General features: G+C 41.3%; 3 protein-coding genes and 1 pseudogene across 5 annotated transcripts in view; 3 read left to right on the plus strand and 1 right to left on the minus strand.

Moving 5' to 3' along the window:
- Positions 1-6,916, plus strand: part of LOC114795400 (probable JmjC domain-containing histone demethylation protein 2C) — a 47,506-nt gene extending 40,590 nt beyond the window's left edge. For both annotated transcript variants that reach the window (XM_028988613.1, XM_028988614.1), the window contains 9 exons: positions 126-428; positions 1,160-1,328; positions 1,420-1,510; positions 2,016-2,146; positions 3,247-3,369; positions 3,620-3,759; positions 3,970-4,188; positions 4,439-4,570; positions 6,128-6,916. In XM_028988613.1, the coding sequence (XP_028844446.1) occupies positions 126-428; positions 1,160-1,328; positions 1,420-1,510; positions 2,016-2,146; positions 3,247-3,369; positions 3,620-3,759; positions 3,970-4,188; positions 4,439-4,570; positions 6,128-6,238 (1,419 nt within the window). In that variant the 3' untranslated portion in view covers positions 6,239-6,916. The remainder of the gene's footprint in view (positions 1-125; positions 429-1,159; positions 1,329-1,419; positions 1,511-2,015; positions 2,147-3,246; positions 3,370-3,619; positions 3,760-3,969; positions 4,189-4,438; positions 4,571-6,127) is intronic.
- A 1,248-nt stretch (positions 6,917-8,164) lies between these two features.
- LOC114795659 (serum amyloid P-component-like) lies at positions 8,165-9,332 on the plus strand (annotated as a pseudogene).
- A 1,454-nt stretch (positions 9,333-10,786) lies between these two features.
- LOC114796014 (mucosal pentraxin-like) lies at positions 10,787-12,128 on the plus strand. The gene is made up of 4 exons (XM_028989795.1): positions 10,787-10,908; positions 10,987-11,044; positions 11,119-11,221; positions 11,520-12,128. The coding sequence occupies exons 2-4, from the start codon at positions 10,987-10,989 to the stop codon at positions 12,031-12,033; spliced, it is 675 nt and encodes a 224-aa protein (XP_028845628.1). The 5' UTR covers positions 10,787-10,908; the 3' UTR covers positions 12,034-12,128.
- Positions 12,129-12,338: 210 nt separating this feature from the next.
- mocos (molybdenum cofactor sulfurase) lies at positions 12,339-25,140 on the minus strand. Of its 2 annotated transcripts, none has more exons than XM_028989794.1 (15): positions 24,645-24,661; positions 23,656-23,745; positions 23,491-23,582; positions 22,695-23,333; positions 22,248-22,324; positions 21,695-21,894; positions 21,316-21,432; positions 20,868-21,227; positions 20,621-20,783; positions 19,883-19,958; positions 19,616-19,740; positions 19,433-19,535; positions 19,196-19,331; positions 13,461-13,565; positions 12,339-13,173 (listed from the first exon to the last, which is right to left on the minus strand). In XM_028989794.1, exons 2-15 carry the CDS (start codon positions 23,656-23,658, stop codon positions 13,069-13,071), a joined length of 2,301 nt encoding a protein of 766 aa, XP_028845627.1. In that variant the 5' UTR covers positions 23,659-23,745; positions 24,645-24,661; the 3' UTR covers positions 12,339-13,068. The 2 variants fall into 2 exon arrangements, with proteins under 2 accessions (XP_028845627.1, XP_028845626.1); XM_028989793.1 differs by having other exon boundaries at positions 12,346-13,173; positions 23,491-23,557; positions 24,645-25,140.
- Positions 25,141-26,477: the final 1,337 nt, after the last annotated feature.

Raw genomic sequence — 26,477 nt, forward strand, 5'->3', positions numbered from 1 at the left:
TTAGGAAGGACCAGAAAGGACCTTGTTTCATTCAATATGAAACTTTTTTTTTTGTTTGTTTGTTTGTTTAATTTTTAACCACCAGTATAGTCTTGTGTTGAATGACATGGGTTTTGGCTTCTCAGATGACAAAACCTGTCCGCAGTATGCCCAACATCTTGGATGACATCATTGCATCGGTCGTCGAGAACAAGATTCCAGCATCAAAAATGGCAGAACATGGTCTTAAACAGGACGTAGGGAGAGGAACTGCGCTTAAAACAGAGGCAGAGCCCATTAAATCCGAGAAAGAGGAGAAACCACTCGATGCTGTTAACAAAGAGGCACCTCACGAATGGCTAGGAGGAGACCACTCAGTGCTTTGGTTGAGGAACCCCCTTCACCAGGGCAATCAAAAAATTTTCAGTGAATACTGGAGAACTGCACAGGTCAGTATCGCTCAAACACACACACACACACACACACACATATTTAATCCCCATTATGATAAGAATGAAAACAACTTGATGAAAACCTTGGCTGATAAAAACCAGTGTGCAACTACACACTCTAAACACTACTGAAACATTATCCACATTAACATCTTTCTTTACGGAACCAACAAACGGCTCCCAGGGTAAGAACTAAAATGGCTGCGTATAAATCTATCATCTGCATATCACTCACTATGCACATTGTTATCAGTGACCATCCTGATGTCACGGTTTGTTATGGAGGAACAGAACGGACAGATTGTAGGACATCATGGGGCTGGACCACCCAGGTAGTTAGGCGTAGACAACGACTACTGCCGAACTCCCCTAACTCACACAGTATATACACACACTCCCCACTGGATCTTGTTTCGTGCTCTTTGGTGCGCTGACACATTGTACACAGAGGCGAACACGTGTGCCATGTGCGAGCACACACACGTACACACACTGCGACGAGACGGCAACATGTGTGCACAACAGATGGGCTGTTTGAAGTGAGCTCTGACCCCCTCCCCCTCCCTGTCTCAGTGTGCATGTGGGGTTATCTCCTTCCCTCTCGTCCCATCTGCCTGCTTTATGGTGTTTTCTGTTTACACTCTGCTGTGTTTACACTATTCGTCATGTTTCTGACATTTTTATTGCTCTTTTTTTTCTAAAACTATATTATCCATCTCTCCATATAGCCAGTGCTGATATCAGGTCTTCATAAGATGTTGACCCTGAAACTTTGGAAACCTGAAGCCTTCAGCAGGGAGTTCTCTGGTCACCATGGTGACATGGTAAACTGTAGGGATGGGACTGCTTCCAATGAACACGTCAAGGAATTCTGGGAAGGATTTGAGGACCCATCTAGTAAGCGTTGTGTCATGATTGGCCTACATTACCCATATTATTCAAATTCTAAATATTGTGTGAACCATGCCTGTGTGCTTGTGTGTAATAGGAAGACCTAAATCTGCAGCTGGGGAGCCTGCAGTGTACCGTTTGAAGGACTGGCCTTCAGGGGATGAGTTTTTGACTCTCATGCCCTCCAGGTTTGTTTTAACTCCACTGCATGGCACCATTCTCTTTGCATTGTTTTTAGATTTAAGTTATTCTCACAAAGCCATCTGCAGTTGCTTGCAGATGAAGAATTAATTTCAGAGCGCTCCAACATAACGTGACAAAATAATATTGTAAAATTGTGAATTGTTGCATCGTTGTACAAATGACTAGAAATTGGAGAATATAACATTTTAACATTTAAATTTACAGCATTTATCAGACGCCCTTATCTAGAGCGACTTACAATCAGTAGTTACAGGGATAGTCCCCCCTGGAGCAACTTAAGTGTCTTGCTCAGGGACACAATGGTTGTAAGTGGGATTTTAACCTGGGTCTTCTGGTTCATTGGCGAGTGTGTTACCCACTAGGCTACTACCACTCTACTCATGTATTAACCAGACATGAAATTAAATATGGCTTCAGCAGTTGGTTGTGTGATCCACTTAGAGTGCAAGGGTATTAAAGCAAACATGTCGGCTCCTTCTGTGCTCTAAGGTATGATGACGTGATGAGGAACCTGCCCCTTGCTCAGTACTGTGACCCAGAGGGCTGTCTAAACCTGGCCTCACGCCTTCCTGCCTTCTTCATCCGCCCTGACCTGGGACCTCGGCTTTGCTGTGCCTACGGTACCATCCCATCTCTCATCAGAAAGCAATCATATGCTTCACCTCAGGCAGACATAAAGCATTGTTCTTTTTCAGTGAAAGCCCACCTTTAAATGGGACGAGCACAACATGGTCTTCTGTTTAATAGGGGAGAGGGATACTCAACTCAAAAATATATCACAGTATTTCACAAAATGCCAAAAATACTGAAGAGTGTTATATTTGTCATTGCAGCTTGCAGGCAGCAGTATTTATTAGTAAAAACAAAATGGTGGCAGTCTGACACTGATGACAGACTACATAATTCAGCGTGTTTATCTCTTACCACGGGGTGCCTGGAGCAGCAGCGTTACATTGCAATAGCAGTGACAGCATAATATACAATGATATACCATAAGTCAAATGTAAGTAGGAAGGTAGCGTAGACAGTGTATTCCATGGAAACCTTAAATAAACATAATTGCTTAACAGTAACAAAAGTAATTTAACAAAAGTAATTTACAATCTTGTAACCAGATTTAGTCAGGTTGTTCTTCCAGTGCTTGTTATACACCATTTTGGGGGTTTTCAGCTTTTGTCTGTGGTCTCTATGTATAAGTACATGCATAGATTTGAAATGAAGGAGAATTTCATATTCATAATTTTAACACTGACCTTTTTTTTGGTAATTTCCATCCTGGATTCCCATCCTGTGGGAAGGCTGACATGCTGCTGCTGACTTGTGTTGTGTTGTTGATGTTGTGCTTGCTAGGGAACCTCATTAGGAAACATATAATTTCTCTCCCAATATGACCATTATTGATCATGGAAACATTTTCACAGGAATTGTCATGGATGGTATGATATGGTACAGCACTGTTCTGTAATGTGACTGGATTATTACAGTATGACTGTTTCAGAATAGTGATTCAGAAACAGTTAATTGTACAGTTGGTTTTTAAAAAGTCATGCACTCATTTTTCCTGGTCAGTAGTACATGACATGTTTTTGTGGTGTTTGCTTAAAAATAATTTCAAGCACACAGGAAGCACTACAAAAAGTAGACCAATTTGTGAGGAAGTCTTGTTTCTTGTTTGCTGTGATTCTTGCAGCGCTCACTGCCATGCTTTTTGTGTGTGTAGGTGCTTTCTCCTCACCAGAACAGGACTTTGGGACCTGCAATCTCCACATTGAAGTGTCAGACATCATAAGTGTGCTCACTTATGTGGGTGTGGCCAAGGGGAATGGAAACCCATCCAAATCAGGTGAAAGGAGAAAACATGGCTCTTGTCATGTGACTCATGTGCCTTGTCTATTTTTGAAACTCTGTACAAAGTTTGATACTCCTTACTGGGTCAGTAAAGCACCAGAACTGGGCCGAACTGGTTGTAAAACCTTTCAAGTCAAATCGTGCTAATGTTGTTTAATTAATTTAATTAAAGGATACCACTGCTGTCAGTGTTATGCACTGGTGTGTTATATTTGTTGTTTTTGTATGTGTATGTGTGTGGTCAGATGTGCTGCAGTGCCTCGAGTGTGAGGACCTGGAAGAAAGTGTGAAGAAGAGACTCAAAGACCCAGCAGAGACCCCTGGAGCACTGTGGCACATTTACACCAGCAAGGACACGCAAACAATACAGGAGTTCCTGCAGAAGGTAGCTGACCCCATCTGTTCTGTTAGAGTAGCGTTGAGAAGCCTGGAGTGTGATGGCCGTGGAGAAGTGTGTTGATTCTTTTAGAGCTGGTCTGGCCGCAGAGGTTAGGTGACCATGATGAGCTTCAAGACTGCAGGCAATTTTGTGTGTATTTATGTATATACTTATGTGTGTGTGTGTGTGTGTGTGTGTGTGTGTGTGTCTGTGCAGGTGTGGCGGGAGCGTACAGAGCTCAGGAGCTCTGCTGTGGATGGGGATGGAGGGGGTGACAGTGAGGCTGAAGGAGAGGCAGATCTTTTGAGGGAGGGCAGCTGCTACCTCACCCCTGCACTCAGACTCAGACTTCAACAGGAACATGGTGTCCACTCTCACACCCTTCTTCAGTTCCATGGTGACGCTGTTATCCTGCCAGCAGGAGCCCTGCATCAGGTACCTAATGCACTTTCAAAATTGATTCTGTGTTTTTAATAGGTCATGACTGAAGCATGACTTTTTATTAATGCACTTTAATATGAATACTAGTAATGTCCATTAATTAAGTTGTCTGACAGAAATGATGGTTATTTTATTATTGCTTTTAGGGTTGTAACAATTATTCAAATCCACATGGATGGAATAGAGTTTGGTGTGTTAATGTTAATGCTGCAACCATTTGAAATATTGATTTCATTTGCTGTAGGTGCTGAACCTGCACAGCTGTGTTCAGGTCATAACAGATTTCGTGTCTCCTGAACATGCACACAATTCCTACTACCTGACCCAGGAGCTCCGCAGCTCTAAAGACCTGGTCAACTATGAGGACAAACTACAGGTGTGTATATGTGTGTGTGACCTTGTAAACTGTACAAATATATTAGCAGTTAATTAACTTTTTTATTAACGTAATTTAATGAAAAAATAAACATTGTTATCTTAGGTCCTCACAAAGACATAAAACGTGCTTGTATGTGTTTGTATCGTGCCATTGCCAGTGTAGTATTTATTACTGCACTGCACTGAACACATTGTTCTGACCCTGAACCTGTGTATGTCTGCTTTGTATTCTGGAGCAGTCCGACAGATGATTCATTCTGTTTCTCTTTTCTTAAAAAAAAAAAGAGAGAGAGACAGAGAGAGAGAGGGAGAAGCAAAGTGTGTGAGTGTGTTGCCTTTGTACTCCACACTGCAGTGTTATTTCTTTTGAAAATAGCTGTTGCCAGCAGAGTGGTAATTACTGTCCTTTCACAAAGGCGAGGGTCATTTTCACTTGTGTACAGTGACGAGACCACCGGCTGAGAAAGAGAGCGATTGAAGGAGGCGGGGAAGGGGAGGAAGGTCATGATTGGCGACAGCAGACAGACTGTTCTGCCTTGCCCAGGACTGTCTTTCATAGACACACCATGTTCACAAAATAAACATGATGGTACACTGAAACACATTAATGCTGTACACTCTATACATTTTAATTTGCCTCGTAATGGAGTGAAATGAACATGATCATCTCAATTCATCATCATAGATTTGTTCTGGTTATATACAGTATGTTTTGATGTATCACTCCCAAGCCTTATGTCATTTCACCATAAAAATTTCTGCAAGACAGATGGCAAACACTTCCAAACAGGGTTTACCTCAGCTGTTTTCATGCTCCTCTAGAACTGGGTAATTTGACCCATAAAAATTATTTTAAAGCAATAACCAGAATATTGATTGTAGATCATTATTGTGTGTTATTTGTAATAATTATTGTAGTAGTTCATGTTTTTTTTCCTGCACATTTAATTTGCCACCTCTTATCAAGATACAAGATTTAATAATTACATGCATAGTTATAACAGTACAACATGCAGTAAAATGCATCCTGAATGACTCTGTTTTGGCCGGGCTTAGTTAAAGTTATTCAAGCTATAAAATGAATAAGGCCGGAAATAAAATAGTATTAAAAGGGAACAAGGCCAGTAAAAAATTAAGCAAGCTAAAATGCAAGCAAATCTTTGTGCTGGCTAGTGGTATCCTGTAGTGACACAAATATGTAGCAGAATGTGAATGTTAAGTAAAAAAGAAATAAAATAGTGACTAACAGTAACATCTTTTTATGAGTGGTGAGTAAAAGTAACTTTGTGCCTGCAGTCAAAATGTCTCTGTTCCTCTGGTACCTGCTGCTGTAGGCTGAATGTAGGAGGCATATGACTGAATGTGACACATTTGTTAAGCGGCGCCCTACTGAACTGACACAAAAGTGATGAAGGCAGAACGAGAAAAGCATTTACACATGAAGAGCCTGTGCACGGCTCCCAATGCATTGTTTGGCTTTTAGTTACAGACATATAGCGGTGAGGTTTCATGAAGGAATGTCCCCCTCAGATTCTGGGTTGTGTTTGATTGGCAGGTAAAGAACATCCTCTACCACTCTGTGAAGGACGTTGTCGCCATTCTGAAGAGGTGTTCAGACACACAGGACATGGTAAAGGCGGAAGAAGAGGGGAAGGAAGACTCCTGACGTTCCATCCCGGCTCTCCCTCTCCTGTTTGAAGAGTGAGACCTTCATCTCGCTGTCAGTCAACACACGAGGCTGAAGCACAGACCTCCCGTGCCAAGCGGTCCACAAGAAGAGGCGGGATTTGTTTGTCCCAGTAATGACGCAGAAGTGCAGTCTGGTATCCAGACGCCGCACCAGTGGGACCTGGATGTGACCTCGGCCAACTTTCACCCTGTTCATAAACATGTACAGCATTATGAGAGAATATTATCTAGCTATTTATTTTGGGGGTGGGGGGTTGAGGGAGGTGTGATTAAAGCTCTGCTATAGTTTATTGAGACTGTTTGTCCAGCGTTGTAATGACAGCCATTGCTATACAGGTCTCGGCATAAAGTCATTCTATTTAAAGGCTATGTTAAATTATTCAGTTTTGCGGGAATTCACTGTGCAATCCAAGAGGACTTAAAAAAAAAAGATTGTACTTTGTTGAGGTTGAATGTGTGTTTAAAAAAAACTGTCTATGTGGTGGAAACTTGATGGGGAAAAAAATAAGTTATGTAAATATACAGATATATATGCATACATTGGATAATGTATTTTTCTATAACATGGTTTGTTTTGTTTTAAATGTGTTTCTGTGCTTTGTAAATTTGAGTCTAAAAATTGTTTTACATTTTCCATTAAAAATGGATTTACGAATGTGGTGAGAGATTTACTGGAGTATGTTGGGTTAAAAGCAAAGACACTTCACATGAAATGGTTAATAGCATGCATGTGTTGTACGTTTTTTTTAAAAAATGCCATCTTTGTCCACCAAAGTGTAACCATCACTGAAGTACAGGGATTTGGGCTTTCCCAATGAGGTCCAAAACCCTGTAGACAAAAACATTACCTACAACTACAGTGAACGAGCGCCATCTAGTGGCAGTGAGAAAGGCAGATTAAAATAATCTTTTTATAATTTTTATCTCCTGCAATAGTAATCAACAAAACACTGCTATCTTAACTGGAGCTAAGACAATGCTTTGACTAGTTTAATTGTGTTCAATTTAAATTTATATTTATGTGCTTTTGAGCTTTACATTTATGTGCTTTGTGAACAAACATGAGCCAATTTGAACGAGGCAAGACAGAAATGCACTTCATATATTTCATCATACCAGTTATTTTGTCAAAAAGTATTTCAGTTGAGAACCATATATCAATTACATTACATTTACTGCATTTATCAGACGGCGTTATCCAGAGCAATTTACAATCATTAGGGACAGGGACAGTCCTCCTTGAGACATTCTGGCTTAGGCCCACAATGGTAGTAAGTGGGTCTTCTGATTCATAGGCGAATGTCTGACCCACTAGGCTACTGCCACCCCCCACCACACATTAGTTTGTTTCTACGTGGCACTTAAATCTCATTAATTGCATTGTCACTTATTAGTCTGTGGAACAACCCTGTGGGGAGTTACATGCAAGCCTTATTCAATGAAGGATGGCTCTGAAGAAATATACTGGTTTCTAAAAAAAACAGTAATGGTGAATTTTCACTCCCATCAAATAATTAGAAAGTCCTGTCACAACCATTTAGTAAGTTATTTTCGCTGCATCACACAGGGGCAGTGTTGAGCAATGTAGACAAAAAACACACACATACTGATTAGAAAAAGACAGAAAACAGACACTCAGACAAATGTTTCCTGCTGAACTCATATTGACTTCAGAAGATTCTATTCCAATTCTCCTCCCCGCCTGATGTGAAGCTGTCAAAATTGGCATCTTCAAATATTATTTCACATCAATGTTAATTTATGACAAACACACTCTTTGCGCTCTACCCATTTTTCTTCAGTGGAGATTAATTTGTGACACATTCAGAAATTCACTCGGTGTCAGGAAACTGCTGGCACTGAATTTCGTGACACAAATGAAGCCGGAAGCAAATTGCACAACATGTTCTTTGTAAAGAAGGAACAGAGCATGAATTCAGACTGTTTCCACGGGGAGTCGATTGTATCGTATCGTATGTATCCTTCTATAAGAACTGGCTTTGCAGTCGCTGAGTCCATCTCCACTCTTCTGCTTACACAGATGCAGGGCCTACTCCGTGTAGCTCTCTTTACTCACAGCACGCTTTGCTGCTCCACTGGGTGACAACTGGCACAATAGACACAGGCGGTGTACAATGCAAATGTTTCCTTGAGCACATCCTTCTGGTCTGAACAGATCTTTCTGGCAAAGTATTCAGTTTCCCATCGGGGGCCTGGAATTGCCCACGTGAAGCTGACACCTCCCAAAGGGAACTTCAGGCCACTCACGGTCTGCCTGAGGTTAATGTCACGTTCACTCTGCACTTTTTCATCTGGAGTCGCAATACAGGCTGCTGTCACAAGTTTATAAAAGGTCGAATTAGGTCAGCACTCTGCTTTTGCCACCATGTTTGTAAATGCCCATAAGCAGTGAAATTATGTTTTTGCACATACAACTGGTTGTCCTCACCGAAGGCTTGACAGTAATGACAGTAATACTTTCAAATTCTTCTTCCCTCCCACATGGCTGTTCCTTTTTACCTGCAGTACTTCACTGAGCTCAACAGAACCTATTCCCTCTTCTCCATGTCCACGCCTTCCAAACAGAATGAGCTTTTACTTTACAAAGATGAACACAGTGGTCTGTTGGATGTGGACGTTGGAAATAGAGAACTTCCATTTTTTGGGCTTCCAGAAGAGCTGATTTCCCGGCATTCAATCTGTGCAACGTGGGACTCGAACACACATGGGGCAGTGGTGGGCTAGCGGTTAAGGAAGCGGCCGCATACCCGCCAAGGTGCCACTGATGTGCCCACACACTGCTCCCCGGGTGTCTGTCATGGCTGCCCACTGCTCACCAAGGGTGATGGTTACAAGCAGAGGACACATTCTGTCCTGCAGTGTTTCACAATGACAATCACTACACTTTCAGTTTTAACTTTCACATCGGCGGGCAACCAATCATTACTCTGGGCCAGGAGCAAGACACACATGGAGGGACTACAGATGTCCACGTGTGGGACTACGTTCTGTAAACCTGCGAGATCCAGCGGTTTGTGAGCAACGTTAAGTTTGGAGTTCAGCAGAACTAGGAATGCTTTTGTTGAGGAGAAGCAGCCTGATAATTGTTAAAGTCTTTACATTGCAGTGAATGACATGTATTCCTCAAATGGAATGAAATGAAATGGATTGACATAAATAAACATGCCATGAAACAAAAACCTGAGTAGAGCCAAACTTTTCAAGGAGAATATCTCTCACACACACACACACACACACACACACACACACACACATATATATACACACACACTTCTCCCAGTAAACAGCTTTTTCACTCTGTTTTCTACATTCAGAATACTCCTCAGGTGATAAATGAAACATGCACCATACGATAAGTCTTGTGTAATTACAGGAAAATATTGTCTAAAGAAACATGGCGATGTAGTACAAAAAAGCATTTCGTAGTTATTGAAAAAAATATAACATAGGTCTTATGAAATGTATGTTTAACTTGCTTATTTAACAAAGTTGCAGAGATTGTACGCTTTAGGAAAAAAATATAAGCATCATGCTGAGCAATCAGTTTTTTTGCAGCGTCTCTGTTTTCTTCTTTTCCTGTCATGACCATGATTCACAAATATCGTCTAGTTAACCCTTGTGTGGTTATCAGGTTTGTGGAACCAATTTTTCAAAATTCATAAAGCAAGCAGTACAGGCCAAAAGTTTGGACACACCTTCTGATTCAATGTGTTTTCTTTATTTTCATGACCATTTACATTGGTAGATTCTCACTGAAGGCTCTGATTACTGCTTTGCACACTCTTGGCATTCTCTCGTTGAGCTTCAAGAGGTCGTCACCTGAAATGGTTTTCCAACAGTCTTGAAGGAGTTCCCAGAGGTGTTTAGCACTTGTTGGTCCTTTTGCCTTCACTCTGCGGTCCAGCTCACCCCAAACCATCTCGACTGGGTTCAGGTCCGGTGACTGTGGAGGCCAGGTCTCCACTTTTTGTTAAGTACATAACTCCACACATGTTCATTCATAGTTTTGATGCCTTCAGTGAGAATCTACCAATGTAAATGGTCATGAAAATAAAGAAAACACATTGATTGAGAAAATGTGTCCAAACTTTTAGCCTGTACTGTATATAACATTTTTAGATTAGTACTTTGTATTGTGTGCCATAGAGATATTTAATTTAAATGATTCCTTCTGTTACATGGAAAAAGTTGTGTATTTTAATTAAAATGTTCTGAAAACGTCAATGCACCCAGAGATGGCCTCTGCTGGGAAATTCGGTCTTCTGAGAGTTCTGTAACATTCAGTTTTCTACTTATTCCACTTATTTCCAGAAGACTTTGTCTTCCCTGATGACCCCCATGCACTTTCTATTTCATGTGTAATCAGTGTACTCTCTATATGTACGGCTTACCTTCCCTCAATCCTCATTCCGTTGTCTCTGGTCATGCTTTAGCTCTGTTCTGTTTGTGTTTTGGCCCTCATGTCTTTTGCGTTGTGCTTATACTGAATAAATGGAAACATGTTGTGCACTTCATTCAACCCCTTGGTGTGACAAGTTCCTTAAATCAGCCATATAAAAGAGAAGTACAGCAGAACAAAAACACTTTCTGCCGGGCAAGAAGAAGTTTGCTTAGACTATTTTCAGGGTAAGTAAAAGGCACAGTGTGTTTTAATCTTGATTGTCACTGTGATGGCAGAATTCCTTTTCTGTGATATTCACACAGATGCAGCGACTGTTCCATGCAGCGCTCTTACTCGCGGCCTGTTCTGCTGCTCCACAAGGTGAGTAATGTGGGAATCAATATGCAAGTTACCAAAATTGGAGAAATGAATAAAACCATATTCCTTCTTCACAGATCTTTCAGGAAAAGTATTCAACTTTCCAGCAGAGACTAAAACTGCCCATGTGACCCTAAAGCCTTCAAAAGAAAACTTCAACTCAGTGTCAGTCTGCCTGAGGTTAGAATTACAGTCTGGCATGTGACCTACCTTCAGTGTCCAAAAAATCTACGAAAATGTTATTGTTAATGGTTGGTACTGTAAAATAGTTTTCATAATGTTTCATAAAGATCTGTATGTTATGATCTGAATTGACCACAATCCAAATATAAATGTGATTGTTATTATTATTATATTATTCAAAATTAGATTGTTCATTTATGTAATAAACTGTAAGCATTCAAAATGCTGGCTGAACAGTGATGAACTGTGGTTAGTAGTAGATAATTATTTTATGAATGTTTTTCTTTATCAACAGGTACTTTACAGACATCAAAAGATCCTATTCACTCTTCTCTGTGGCCACACCTTCCCATCAGAATGAGTTTCTTCTATTTAAGAATAAAAATATTGGTCAGTTTGATTATTTGATTAGAGATAAGGGAATTGCTTTCTGGGGGCATCCAGAAGAGGTCATCTCCTGGCATTCAATCTGTGCAACGTGGGACTCCAACACAGGAATAGGTCAGCCATGGTTCAACGGCAAGCCGGGTTCAAGGAAGTTTATTTACCAAGGAGACCTCGGTGGGCGACCAATCATTGTCCTGGGCCAGGAACAAGACTCTCATGGTGGTGATTTTGATATAAACCAGTCATTTTTTGGTCTGACTACGGATGTCCACATGTGGGACTACGTCCTGTCAACCTGCGAGATCCAACGGTTCATGAGCAACATAAATTTCACCCCCGGAAACATCATCAACTGGAGAAGTTTGGAATTCAACATAACTGGGAATGTTGCTGTTGAAGAGAAACAGCCTGATAATTGTTAAAGTGCTCATTACAGTGGCAGAAATGTATTCCTCAGAATTAATTGCATGAAAATGCATAACATGAATAAACATGCTATATGAGTGTGGAAGAACAACTTGTGTAGTGTCAAACTTTTCGAGGAGAACCTCTCACACTCACTTTACTCCACATTAAACACAGGGTTAAACATGCACATGCTACATCCAGTATCCCATCTCCACCAGGATGTGGCACCAGGACATTAGACCTACTGTGTTAATGAAATGTGATGTTTACTCAAAATATAACCTTTATTGGATATAGTTAGAGAATGTTATGACATAATCAAGTTAGGTGTGTTTAATTTGTCTATTTAATGAAGCTGCAAGGACTGTTCAGTTTCAGCTAAACGGCATTCAATCTTTAAAAGGAAATTACTTCAGCAAACTTTGTTCTTGCAAAGTTCCTGTTTTATCCTGTCCCTGTGTCATATGTGTGATTGAGAAACTCATGTGGCTGGTGTGAATAATGTTTAGGATCTTCACCATTAACCTTATTTCATGTGATCAATAACTTCTTTTTGTTCAAAGAATCTGTGTATTCGAATCTACACAATGCTTGTCCTTTTACAGAAAAAATGCCATCATTCATGGTAGACTATTTACAGGGTAAGTAAAAGCCACAGTGTGTTTTAATCCTGAGTGTGTCACTGTGACTACAGAATTCATTTTTCTTTAGCACTTACACAGATGCAGCGGCTGTTCCAGGCAGAGACTGCACTAAATCTGCCCATGTGACCCTAAAGCCTTCAAAAGAAAACTTTAGCGTCAGTCATACAAATGATACGTCAGTCATACAAATGATACAAATAATGTCAGATCTTTAAAAAAAAGATCTGTATGTAACATCTCCTACAATATATTAATTTTTTTTTTAATTTAATTAGTTTTTTAGGTCAAAAACTTTAATAATGAAATGTCAAACACAGGAATATGCCAGCCATGGTTGAACAACAAGCCAGGTTCAAGGATGTTTATTTAGTTCATTTTTTAAGAAACAATTTGATGCAATTTGCATCAAATTGATGGCATGTCTGGGTGTACAGAGTTCCCAACAGATAACATAAAGGTGGCACTGGAGCACTCCATGGACCGCTGGAGTAAATAAACACCAAAGGTCACCTGAGAACCAAAACAGCAAGAAATATGATCAAACCGAAGGGTAAATCAGTCATAGTGTGATTGGTGTGGTGTGGTTACTGTGTGGATGTCCTTCTTAATTCAGTGACTGTTTTAATACAGTAATGAGAGGAATCCAATATTAAGTAAATATTCTCCATTACTGATAGCCCTGCATGGATAATGCTAAATATTGCATTTAATTTAGGAAAAAAGATATGTGCATTTAGGCAACACACAAAAAACGTCATTTCAATTAATGTTGTGCATTCATAAAAATTGACACTAACCTTGCCCTTCTTGAAGTCAGTCAGTGATTTCAGAGGCTCTTGAGTCCTGCTGCCTGTCTCCGGATCAATGCAGATCATATGGCAACGGGCACAACGACATGCCACCTGACGAAAATGTGAACAGTGAGATTAGTTACTAAAGTCTAACCTTACACAATTTGCCCCTTTAAAGAACGAGCAAATTTAAAGCAATTTTCAAGTCTCTGTCATCTATACATATGGTCTAAACCGCCAGTAAAGGCTGATGCGTTGTGTGGTGTTTGGGTCTTTTTTTTTACATTTACATTATATTTACAGCATTTATCAGACGCCCTTATCCAGAGCGACTTACAATCAGTATTACAGGGACAGTCTCCCTGGAGCAATTTAGGGTTAAGTGTCTTGCTCAGGGACACAATGGTAGTAAGTGGGATTCGAACCCGGGTCTTCTGGTTCATAGGCGAGTGTGTTACCCACTAGGCTACTTTCCAAAAGCAAATATACACACTGTACACAGTCTCTGCCACTGGGCCCACAAAGATATGAAAGTGAAGTGATTTTCATTTAACCTTCACCCTTAGTGAACAGTGGGCAGCCATGACAGTGGCCAGGGAGCAGTGGCACCTCGGCCTTCTGATTCAGTGTTTAGTTCTTCACCCGCTAGGCCACCACTGCCCCTGAAAACCACTCAAGGGTTATGCTTATCATTATTATAACTGATAGGAGCCAGCCAAGAGACCTTGCTTATTTCTGCACTTTTTTAATCTTTCAGAAGCATCCATTTCTCTTTCTTCCCCAAAGGAAATTTGTACTATTCTTATGTGCAAAATGACATAATTTTTCATCAAAGGAGATTGGATTGTTGGCCTAGCGGCTCCCCGGTCGCCTTTCATGGCTGCCACTGCTCACCAAGGGTGAGGGGTTAAAGGCAGAGGACACATATTGCTGTGTGCAACGTGTGCTGTGCTGTGTTTTACAATGACAATCACTTCACTTTCAAAAGGAAGTAAGACGTTTTATAAGGGGTGTAATATTTTGATATAGTCCTGTTTAGGACATGGGTTTTCATCAACATTACAAACATCACACATACCTTCAGATACCCCTTAAATATATTTTCACATGCTGTACTAAGCTGAATGGTGAAGTTTCTGTTTTTCTAAACTCAATGGAACTCAGTAGATGATCAGCATGGCAGAACTGTATGGGTTGACAAGTACACTAAAGGGACCAACCTTGGATTTTATTTATTTATTTTTGATGCATTAAGGTTAAAAATATATTGTAGCAAACAGGCTCAATGATGGGGAAAGACGACACAGTGGAGTAGCTCAGAGAAGCCAGCACTTTTGTAAATCAGGTACCAGAACAAGAGGTTAACAGCAGGGCAACAGGGGAGGCCTTCACCCAAGATCATCACATGTCCCTGCCTGCTCCCATTGCTCCTAACTACCAGGTAACATCCCACTAAATCCCCCAACACTCACCCTAACGGTGGGTAACCATTGCCTCACTAACCCCAGAGGCGGCCCTTATGTAAATTAGGTCAGCCCTATTGACTGCCAACGCTACAATATGTAACTGGTTTTCAATTGTGATGTAACAAATTACAATGTATTTGTATGAATTTCTTCAAAATAACCACCCCTTGCCTTTCTAGATATTGTCTAAAACATATCAGAACCTTTTCAAGTATGAAAAATGAACGTCAGTATAAAATATTGAACTTTTTTTTTTCAGGTCATCTTTACTTTACTTTACTTTACTTTATTTAGCAGACGCTTTTATCCAAAGCGACTTACAATAGGAAGACACCAGCAATTCTCGTTCGATTTCTATAGAATATCGAGTTTACAAACTAAGAGCCCTGATAAGGCTTAGACTTGTCATTGAAGAGCATGCTCGGGGATTGTTGGGTGCTAGACTAAGAAAAATTATAATGTATTTATACATTTTGTATTTGTGCATGTGCATTGCGCATGTGCATGTGCAGTGTCCCTCCACTGTTGATCCTCTGAAGGTGCAGACTGTGACCCCAAACAACGTGTTTTTACGTCTTCCAAATGTCTAGTATTTATGACATTAGGATATCTGTATAAGGGCTCATTCTGGTCCAAATGAGGTCATTGTGTACACTGTATGTAAAATTACTAGATAAAATTAAAACTCATTTTAGATATCATTTTTACAGTCTACTGTGTCTAGGCTCTGCGCATAACTGTAGTGCAATTTCAGGAGGTGGTATCCTGTCCAGTTCATTTTCCTACAGCTTCATTTGATTTAATTTTTGTATGCATCTGGATGTGAATATGCATTTTAAACTTATTTTTATTTTAACAGTTCCTCCACCTTCTGGAAATACAGTTATACATTTTACAGCTATACACATCATGCTTAACCAAAAAAAGGCCACTAATTTATTTCCATCTTTATTAATTCCATCCATTATTAATTCCAATATTCAGTGGGTGCTGAAAGTATTCAGACCACCTTAAAATTTTCACTGTTTATTATATTGCAGCCATTTGCTAAAATCATTTAAGTTCACTTTTCTTCCTTATTAAATGTACATACAGTACTCGATTTTTGCATATTTATTAACAAAGAAAAACTGAAATATCACTTTGTGATAGTTATTCAGAACCTTTGCTGTGACACTCATATTTTTTATGTCCATTTATTGTCTATTTCTTCTGATCATCCTTGAGATGGTTCTACACCTTCATTTGAGTCCAGTTGTGTTTGATTATACTGATTGGACTTGAAAGCCACACCCCTATATAAGACATTACAGCTCACAATGCATGTCAGAGCAAATGAGAATCATGAGGTCAAAGGAACTGCCTGAAGAGCTCAGAGAAAGAATTGTGGCAAGGCACAGGTTACAAATTCTGCTGCTCTTAAGGTCCCTAAAAGCACAGTGGCCTCCATATGGAAGATGTTTGTGATGACCACCTTCCCATCCAGATTCAAACTGAGCGATCGAGAGATAAGAGCCTTGGTGATAGAGGTAAAGAAGGACCCAAAGATCACTCCAGAGATGCATTTAGGAGATAGGAGAGAGTTGTACCATCACTGCGGCACTCCACCAGTCAGGGCCCAACAGAAGCCTATCCTCAGAGCAAGACACGTGAAAGCCTGGGACAGGACGACTGGTAGCAGTTGCAATCAAGGGAAAGATGAGTGCGGCCAAGTATAGGGATATCCTGGATGAAAACTTTCTCCAGAGTGCTCAGAACCTCAGAATGGACCAAAGGTTTACCTTTAAACAAGACAATGACCCTTAGCATACAGCTAAAATAATAAAGGAGTGGCTTTACAACAAGTCCATGACTGTTCTTGAATGGCCCAGCCAGAGCCCTGATTCAAACTAGGGCTGCACGATTTTGGGAAAAAGACATATTGTGATTATTGAGATCAATATTGCGATATGCGATTACGATATGATAAAGGACACTTGCTTTTATATCAATGAAAAGTTACATACTAATAGTGAAATGTTTAATTTCAAAGTGAAACATATAACAACCTGAAATGCCCAGTGCTTTCAAAATAACATTATTCTACAATAATGTTATAATGTGATCTGCATTGATCCGGAGACAGGCAGCAGGACTCAATAATCACCAAAAATATTAAATAATCACAAAAAACTCTTTATATTACTGTCGAACGACAAACCCTTGTAAGGCTAAACAACTGTTTTGATTATATTTGGCCATTATAAAATCCCGTATTATAGATTTGTAAACTGAGGTGAATTTCTTTAGGAAACCTTCAAAGTTTGAAAAAAGTTAACTAAACAGCTAAGAACAGTCTAAATAGTTAATGCCTACGTTTAGCCAAAACGTTGTTTGGAGGCTGACTTGAACACAGGAATGCATAGCTTCGCTAGCTTAGCCTAGCTTAGCTAAGGTTAAGACTTATAAAACGGGATTTTATAATGGCCAAATATATACAAAACAATTGTCCAGCCTTACATATGAAATGTAATCAACCGGGATCTGGTTTGGAGCGTACAGCGGTTTGTACAGCTCCAAGCAGCACTAGAGTGAGGCATTTTTATGCACTTCTCTCCATATACATGTATATGCTTCACGCCACAGCAGAGCCTTTCGCAATATGGCGGCGACGTTGACGTACGATGCAGCACATCATGCGCCGTCTACCCATATGTCTCCGAATCGAAAGTCATGTGACCAAACATGTCACATCCGACTGAGATGTGAGACGTGAGACTTCAGTCTGCTCGCCAACTTTGAGAGAATGAGAGAATGGATCGGCAACATATCCGATCCAATACATGTCCTAATCATTTAAATCGTGTACCGTGAAAAAGCAGTACACGTGGAGAAAACCTGGCACTGTCACGATCCGGTCCGAAATGGACTCCCGGAACGGAGTTTCATTGTTGTCATGAGAAATGTTCCCTAATCGTTTTCACCTGTGTTAATTGTATAAAGCTGCCCTGTTCGTTTCTGTTCGCTGTCAGGTCTTTGAAGTTATGTTCCGTGTTCACCCATGTCAACGTCTCGGATGTCTCCCCTGTCTTGTGTTCCACCATTAAACCCCAGTTTCGTGATGTCAGGTGAAAGCATCCTTCATTTCTCGTCACTCTTCGTCCTGCTCTCAGTTCACCTGCCTCGTCATGCCCGCATGGACGTGACAGGCACTGCTCATTCCCTGTCTAATACAGTCCCAACAGTGAAGCATGGTGGTGGCAGCATCATGCTGTGGGGGTATTTTGCAATCGAGGGAAAGATGAATGAGGCCAAGTACAGGGATATCCTGCATGAAAAACTTCTCCAAAGTACCTTCCAACAAGAGAATGACCCTAAACACACAGCTAAAATAACAAAGGAGTGGCTTCACAACAAGTCTGTGACTGTTCTTGAATGGCCCAGCCAGAGTCCTGATTTAAGACCAATTCAGCATCTCTGGAGAGACCTAAACATTTTTGTCCACCAATGTTTACAATCCAACCTGTCAGAACTGGAGATGATCTGCAAGGAGGAATGGCAGAGGATCCCCAAATCCAGGTGTGAAAAACTTTCCAAAAAGACTCATGGCCATATTAGATCAAAAGGGTGCTTTTACTTCTACTGAGCAAAGGGCCTGCTCAGTATTAAGGGTTTCTGTCAATATGGGGTGCTGTGTGTACATTAATGAGGAACATGATTTTAGGCTGCAATGTAACAATAATGTGCAACTCGCTGCAGACATAAACATTTCATGTTAAATTTGATGTTCCTACGTGGAAATAAAACTAAAACTTCAACACTTCAAATACACATTTAACTACATGTATCATGAATTACCTGCTGTATCCGCAAATTCAGTCATTCACCAGCACAGGCTCTCAAATCAGTCTAAAATATCCTGTCTTCCATGTTGTTTTTCGCGCGCATTCACAGAACGCGCCCATCCGTAGGTAATGACATTATTGGTTCGTCTTAAAGGCACAGGCGCCTATTTAATCACTGCACTAGAAAGCAGTTTGACTGCCTGTATACGCACAATATATGTCACCTGGTTACATATAGGATGGTTAATCACAAATAATATATAGTCATATTCATTAATAATAACAATGTTAATGTCAATGGCAAGGTGTGAGACCATGCCATTGCTGGCACAGTATCAGTCCTACACCATTGCCCTGGGTAGAGAGTGCTACACCACCCAAATACATTGCAGTTATACAAACTGTCCAGGTTTACATTCACATTACATTATCCACTGGTATAGAAACTCACCTGAAATAACATTTCTCCAATTTTCAAATTGGACCAGTCATCTTCTTCAAATGGACATGCCCCTGAGATGACCAGATTGGCACGGAAACGTTTAATAAGTTGCAGAGCATCAAATGTTCCCAAGCCACTATCAGGGCTGCATTGACCAAGAGGATGACAACAAAATAGAATTTATTTTTCTCGGCAAGTGGCGGTTTTCATTTGCATGCACAGATGTACAAAGTCTGTATCTCATACCTACTACTGATGCATTCCTGTAGCAGAGCCACACTGGCCCTGTTGATGAGTAGGTACTGGGCCTCATTCACTAGTGAAAGGCTCGTCCTGGAGTCCAACTCAGCTGAAGAACATAAGAATGACCAGTAAAATCGCCGTCATGTTAATTTATAATTTACTTTGACTTACAGAAAAAAAGCATACCTTGTCCCAGGCCTTTTTTCATATCCCGGGTAGACTCAGGGCTTTGTCTGATCAAATGACAAGGTTTTCCCAAAAACCCAGAGAACCATGAAGCTACTTCATCCCCACAATCCACAGTCTGTACTCTTGTAAGGTGACAAATGAAAACATGACTATATCACATGCACATTAACCCTTCAGACATTTACATGGACAACATGGAATGGGTGTTTGTCCTACACGTGAAGGGGTTAAAAAAAAGAACTAGAGGCAGAGAGGTAAAAGTACCTGTCACCGCACACTTTGCTCTGAGAGGTCTTCATCTCCAGAGGGTCTTCAAGAGGCATGGAAATGCTCATCATCCCTGAGAGAAGCATCAGTGGGGAAGAAAAACACATTGCAAATGTTACGTTAATTATTTATATGAATAGCTCTAAATACACACACAAATTCACCCAGTCTGCCTTTTCATAGTCAATATACTAACTCAATACAAAATTGTGCAGATACAACATTCTACCCTGTACCATTTATTATGTGGTTATTGTCTAGGGTGTAAGGACGTGGACCTGTAATCGGAAGGATGTGTGTTCGAGGCCCCAGCTGCCAAGGTGGCTCTGAGGTGCCACTGAGCAAAGTACCGTCCCCACACACTACTCCCTGGGTGCCTGTCATGGCTGCCCACTGCTCACCAAGGGTGATCGTTTAAAAGCAGAGGACTCCTTTCATTGTGTGCACCGTATGCCGTGCTTGCTGTGATTCACAATTACAAATTTCACTTCAAATCATTGCCTGTTATTGTCCTGTTATTGTCCTGTTATTAATTTGTCCTGTATTTTGTCTTGTCTTTGTGTTGTCTGGAATAATTCTAGTCAGATTATATGGCATATTACACTGTTGACTATGTTTGCATGATGTTTTAAAACTTTTTCAATCTGATTCTTTCAGTCTCTTTGTATACCTGTTTATAGTTGAGATGGGACAAAAAATCCACTTTGCTTTTTGAATTACAAAGTAATGTTATACCTGGTGCCTGTATATGTAGCATGTTGGAGGCGAGAGAGATGCTTGGCTGAATGAGACACAATCTAGGCTCCCTCTTCTGGCTCAGACATACTCCATTCTCATTCACCACCATCCACGTACGGTCATACTGGAGCCCCCGATTGCCAAGGGGCCATTCACTCACCTGATAAATACACACACACACACACACATATATATATATATATATGTTTGTCTACCATTCATAAGGTCTGATATAAGTGACTACCTCAAATGCTGCACAGGATTTGATGGGGTAGATGAATATGTTGGTGAGGGTTTGACTGTCTTTGATTTGCCCATTTTTAATCACTCCTTCTTCTCCATTCAGGTTTGAGGTGAATGAAGGAGTAAGGTCAGGCGCGTTGTGCCGCTCAGATGTTGGAGAGCGAGGAGAAGAGTCTGCTGTTTTCAGATGCGTCAGTCTCTCTTCGTGCATTCTGAGCGGCTTATCTACAAAGCAGTTCACCACGAAACTCAGGAAGTTCTGACAGTCCTCAAAGGTCGTCATGTATCCAAACGAGACTCGCACTGATCCTGTCGGTCGCCCATCCACTAAATCGATGTTATCTCCACATACGTGACCAGCCTTGTAACAAGATGAAAGACAAAATCTTACAATGTGAATTCAGGGCTAGCATTAACGGATAATGAAGACAAGTGACTGGAAGGCTTACCTCCAAGTTGTGCTTAATGTTTTGATCGCTGATTCCAAGGAAGATCTGGCAAGCCCCCGTATTACAAAAACAGCCAGTGCGAACATGAATATTAAAGAGACTGGCAAGCCTGTCCACCTAAATTGCAAAATAAGTTAGAGAAAAAAAATCTATGGACCATTCACAAAAAGTCACAATGGAGATTTCATTGAAATTTCTTCTGAAGTATTCAGTGTTGGTCAATTTACTATTTAGATATTAATATTACTACTACTTTGTCACCCACCACTTGATCTAGAGGGAGAACCCGGAGAACATGGAGGAAACCCGTGCCAACACGGCAAGAGCTCTCAGTTAAGCACAGTTAATGAAATCTATGTAGTGACATCTTTGTTTGTACCAGAGAATAGCCAACAACGCTGCCGTGGGAGTTCAGCAGGTTAAAGTTGATGATGGCCCCTTGCCTACTTGGGTCCTGGAAGTCATTTTCACAGTAAATCTGGGCCACCGGTTGCTTGTTGCAGTGCAGAAGGCTGGACAGATGAATGTAGGTGTAGCGTGCCAGGCCAAATGTGTGCATCTGGATTTTAAACATGCTTCCTGTAGGCAGCAGGAACAATTTGATTTAAAAAATCATGTCCAGACAGTGTTCATGTTGTTGTTGTTGTTGTTAATGAATAGAAAATCTGCATAAATGTATAGAAGCCCATTCAACAATTAGTTCATATGTAATGTTGTGTTCACTAATACAAGTCTATCACTTTAAAAGCTTCATTAAATGTTCATTGATTAGCTTAGAACAGATGAAAATAGTTAAAAAGCAGCTTTACAAATGCACTGCTCTTTAATGAAAAGCAAGAACAAATCTAAATAACCCTAAACTTTTTTAACAGCAGTGTAGTTGCCAGGGGTATTAAAGTGACATAATGAGATATCTAAGTTATATATTGTACCTGTTATCCTGTACAAGGAATCAAAACCATGGTGCAGGGAAATAATGTCCAGAAAAGAGATGGTGCCATCTTCAAACCTACACATCACATGAGTGAAAGTGAAGTGACTGTCATTGTGAAACACAGCACATGCTGACAGAACGAAACGTGTCCTCTGCTTTTAACCCTTGGTGAGCAGCAGGCAGCCGTGACAGGCGCCCCGGGAGCAGTGTGCGGGGACGGTGCTTTGCTCAGTGGCACCTTTTCGGTTTGGGATTCGAACCGGCAACATTTTGATTACGGGGCCGCTTCCTTAATCTCTAGGCCACCGCTGCCCCTCTGAACAATACTCTTTCTTTAAGAAGACCTACTCTGTGTTTTAAAAAGAAGCTCTATTTTTAAACAGGAAATTGAAATAAATTATTCTTATTGGTGGCTAATAAATAACATAAAACCCAATGCTCTTACCTGCTGGATACATTTGATGCTGGAACAAAATAGTCCTCTTCTGCTAGATATGCAGCTGCTGTGCCTCCACCGAAATATCCCTTCCGCAAGAGTACAGCCGCCCTGTTACGCACCAGCAAGGCGCCCAGGCCAGTAGGGAAGCCAAATATCTTGTAGAAAGAGATGGGGATGAAGTCAGCGGGACACTCCTGCAGGTCTAGGCTGGAGCAGCTTACAAAGGAAGCAGCATCCAGCAGGACCATCCACTGGCCCTGCCGGTCGCACGCTGGGTAAAGCCTCCCACCCTGGATGCCCTTCACATAACTCAGAGGGTATTTTCTCCCCGAAAAGTTGCTTTGTGCAGGATAGCAAAAGAGATGGCAGACATCGCCACCAGTTGCCCATGGCGCATCTCTGGCTCGGGTCTCCACATGTTGAGGTAAAACTGGCAGGGTGGTGGCCCCAAGCTTGGCTGCAGCCCCGCGGATGCCCACCACCGACGTGTGATTGTCGGTCAGGTAGCAGAAACTACTCCCAGGCTCCTCAGCGGCCGGAGGGCTCCAAGGGAAGCTGTCAGCAACCAGCCTGAGAGCTGCTGTGCTGCCTGCAGTGAAAATGACTGTGTACTCCTCAGGACTGGTGTTAAAGTGCTCCAAGATCCTGAAAGCACCAAACTCAATGGGCATTAAAGCACTAATAAACCACTGGAAATACGTATAAAATTAGAGGCCAAAAGATTATAAGAAATTCTAATTGTTTCGTTAAAAAAATGAAAATATTACATTTTCATTCATCAACAGTCGGTAAAGTGAGTCACCTGTATCTTACACGTTCCACTGTATCATGGGTGAGTTTACTGCTGGGGTTAAGGCTATGGGGATTGCCTGAAAACATCAATAAAACATAATGCTGGATAAAGAAATAAATGTATTAGTAATATATTAGTAACTAGAGTTACGTTCACATTTTAGTAGGACATTACCATAGATATTCCTGGCAATATCCTGATAAAATCCTTTTATCTGTGACTCAGGAAAAAGTGTCGTCCCGGCATGGTCGAGGTAGGTGATGCCTGTACAAGGAGATGCAGAGATTTTAACAAAGTTCATTAAAAATATACCAAACACACAAACTTATAAAATGCAGCGAACGATGCAACATATGGGCACTAGGGGCGGCATATGTCTTTTACTTTATTACAACTGAGTAAATGATCTGAATTGCGATTCTGACAATAATAATCTATTGACAACAGACTGTACAGACCCCAGGGCCCAATTTATACTTTAAAACTGTGAAAGGTGTTGAATGAAAACACGATAATACGTATTTTTTGGAAAAAGAAATGACAGCAGAGGGTGCGCTACAGCCTATAGTGTTCCTAAGCACACCAAAAGAAGGCGGAATCTCGGTTGCCAGGATTACATTTTTAATGCCTAATTTGGAAAGAAGAAAATATATGATCGGGGAAAGAAATAAGACCGAGTGGGGAGCATTTTTTTTATTGGACTTGATTTTGACAACATAACATTTGGTATCAAAATTTTGGGTGGCATTACGAACGACTTAAGCAACATAAAGGACTTCTACAACGAAGGGAATCGGAAAGGTGTCAACAATTTCCTTTTGGTAGTCTGTAGCATATAAATTATAAACTGTTTGCGTACACACATGTTGACTACATTTACAATATGGGAATTAAGGTCAGATTGGGTACTGCTGATACATAACGGGAATGTGCGTGATTTAGCCGTGATCTGGCAACAAGATGCCCTCTCACGTGTTAAATGCTTCATATAATACTTCGTCTTAAATATTTCAAATTAAGAGTACTATATGTACGCTAATTCTGTTCTAATGCGTTGTAGGACGTTGTGCGCATGTGAAACATAAACTCAAACACAGATCAAATTACTGAATTACTGAAGTCCGAGCCCCGATGTAAACGGGAGTTGTACTGCAAAACAGTACCTTTAACGCGCCCAAACTCCTGCAGTCGAAGCTCTTGCATATCGCCACCATAACCATAATGTTCCCAGAGCTCAGTAAAATGATCAAATCTGTAGATCTCCTTGTAGTCCGGACAATGAGATGCCATGACGATAAAAAGTAAAAATAAAAACACGCCACAAAGTCCAGAAAACCTAATACATTTTCTCGAACAAAGTGAAACTGATAGTTAGACGAGGAGCAAAATGGTCCTCCGAAAACTTTCGTCCCAGTTAAACTTTTTTTTTTGTCTATGCGGTCATATCCTGTTATTGCACAACGAATGCAGCTCGGACCATTCGGTCAAATTTCACCACAGGTCGGTGTCCGAATGTGGGGAAAAAAAATGCGTGAAATCTCGACACAAAAGCGGCCGCATCAGGCCAGCGTACCTGTGCTGAATTAAAAAACATTGGAGGAGGTAGGTTACAGGTTACTCCGTTTAATTTTTTTTTCTTATTCGGTCTGTAGAGGCGCAGTTTAATCTCCGTTTAAATCTTGCATGGCATAATGTTGACAAGCACATGGCACCATTGCACAGATATAATTTAAAAAGCATAATTAATTTAGTTTCCCATACCAGGGTACTGAGGGTAAAGGTGCTGGACTGGCCAAGCATGTCTCCCTATTGGGCATCCGTGTAGCATTTGCGAGGTTTCTGACCTCCACCGGCCTGTTGCGGAGGACTGGAAGGGCCTGAGAAGACCACTGAAGTCTACTGAGCACCATGCCCAAGAGAGTTAATGCAGTGCTGGAAAATAACAGTAGCCACCCAAAAAGGTTTAGACATAAATGGTGGTTTGCTTAGTTATTTAGAGGGGACAGCACTTATAGATAACAGCCAAGAGCATAAAAACTGGTTTGGCTATGTGATGTAGGTGTTCCATATTTAGAAAAATGCAATATTTCAATATTTTCCTCAATATTTGAATAATTAAGTCTTATTTTGGACATGCTCACACCAGTGTTACTTAACTCTTAAATGAAGTGTGTATCATATTTGAAACATGCATTTCTAAGACCCATTGCATATATAAACTTTGCTTGTTTGTCGTTGTCGTCTTCCTCCGCTTATCCGGGTCGCGGGGGCAGCATCCAAGTTGGGAATCCCAGACAGCCCTCTCCCCAGCCACCTCCACCAGCTCCTCCGGCAGGACCCCAAGGCGTTTCCAGACCAGATTTGAGATATAATTTCTCCAGCGCATCCTGGGTCGACCCGGGGGACTCCTGATGGCAGGACATGTCCGAAACACCTCCCGAGGGAGGCATCCAGGAGCCATCCTGACCAGATGCCCAAACCACCTCCCCAGGGAGGCATCCAGGAGCCATCCTGACCAGATGCCTGAACCACCTCAACTGGCTCCTCTCGATGTGGAGGAGCAGCAGTCCCTCCCGAATGTCCGAGCTCCTCACCCTATCTCTAAGGCTGTGCCCAAACACCCTACGGAGGAAAATCATTTAGGCTGCTTGTATCCGCGAACTCGTTCTTTTGGTCATTACCCAAAGTTCATGACCATATGTGAGGGTTGGGACGTAGATCGACCGGTAAATCGAGAGCCTTGCTTTCTGGCTCAGATCCCTCTTCACCACGACAGATTGGTTCATTGTCCGCATCACTGCAGACGCTGCCCCAATTGGCCTGTCGATCTCCTGCTCCCTTCTTCCCTCACTCGTGAACAAGACCCCGAGATACTTACACTCCTCCACTTAAGGCAGGAACTCTCTCCCGACCCGGAGTTGGCAAGCTACCCTTTTACGGTCGAGAACCATGATCTCAGATTTGGAGATGCTAATCCTCATCCCAGCCGCTTCACA

The sequence above is a fragment of the Denticeps clupeoides genome, chromosome 8, assembly GCF_900700375.1.
Source record: "Denticeps clupeoides chromosome 8, fDenClu1.1, whole genome shotgun sequence".
Taxonomy (NCBI): domain Eukaryota; kingdom Metazoa; phylum Chordata; class Actinopteri; order Clupeiformes; family Denticipitidae; genus Denticeps; species Denticeps clupeoides.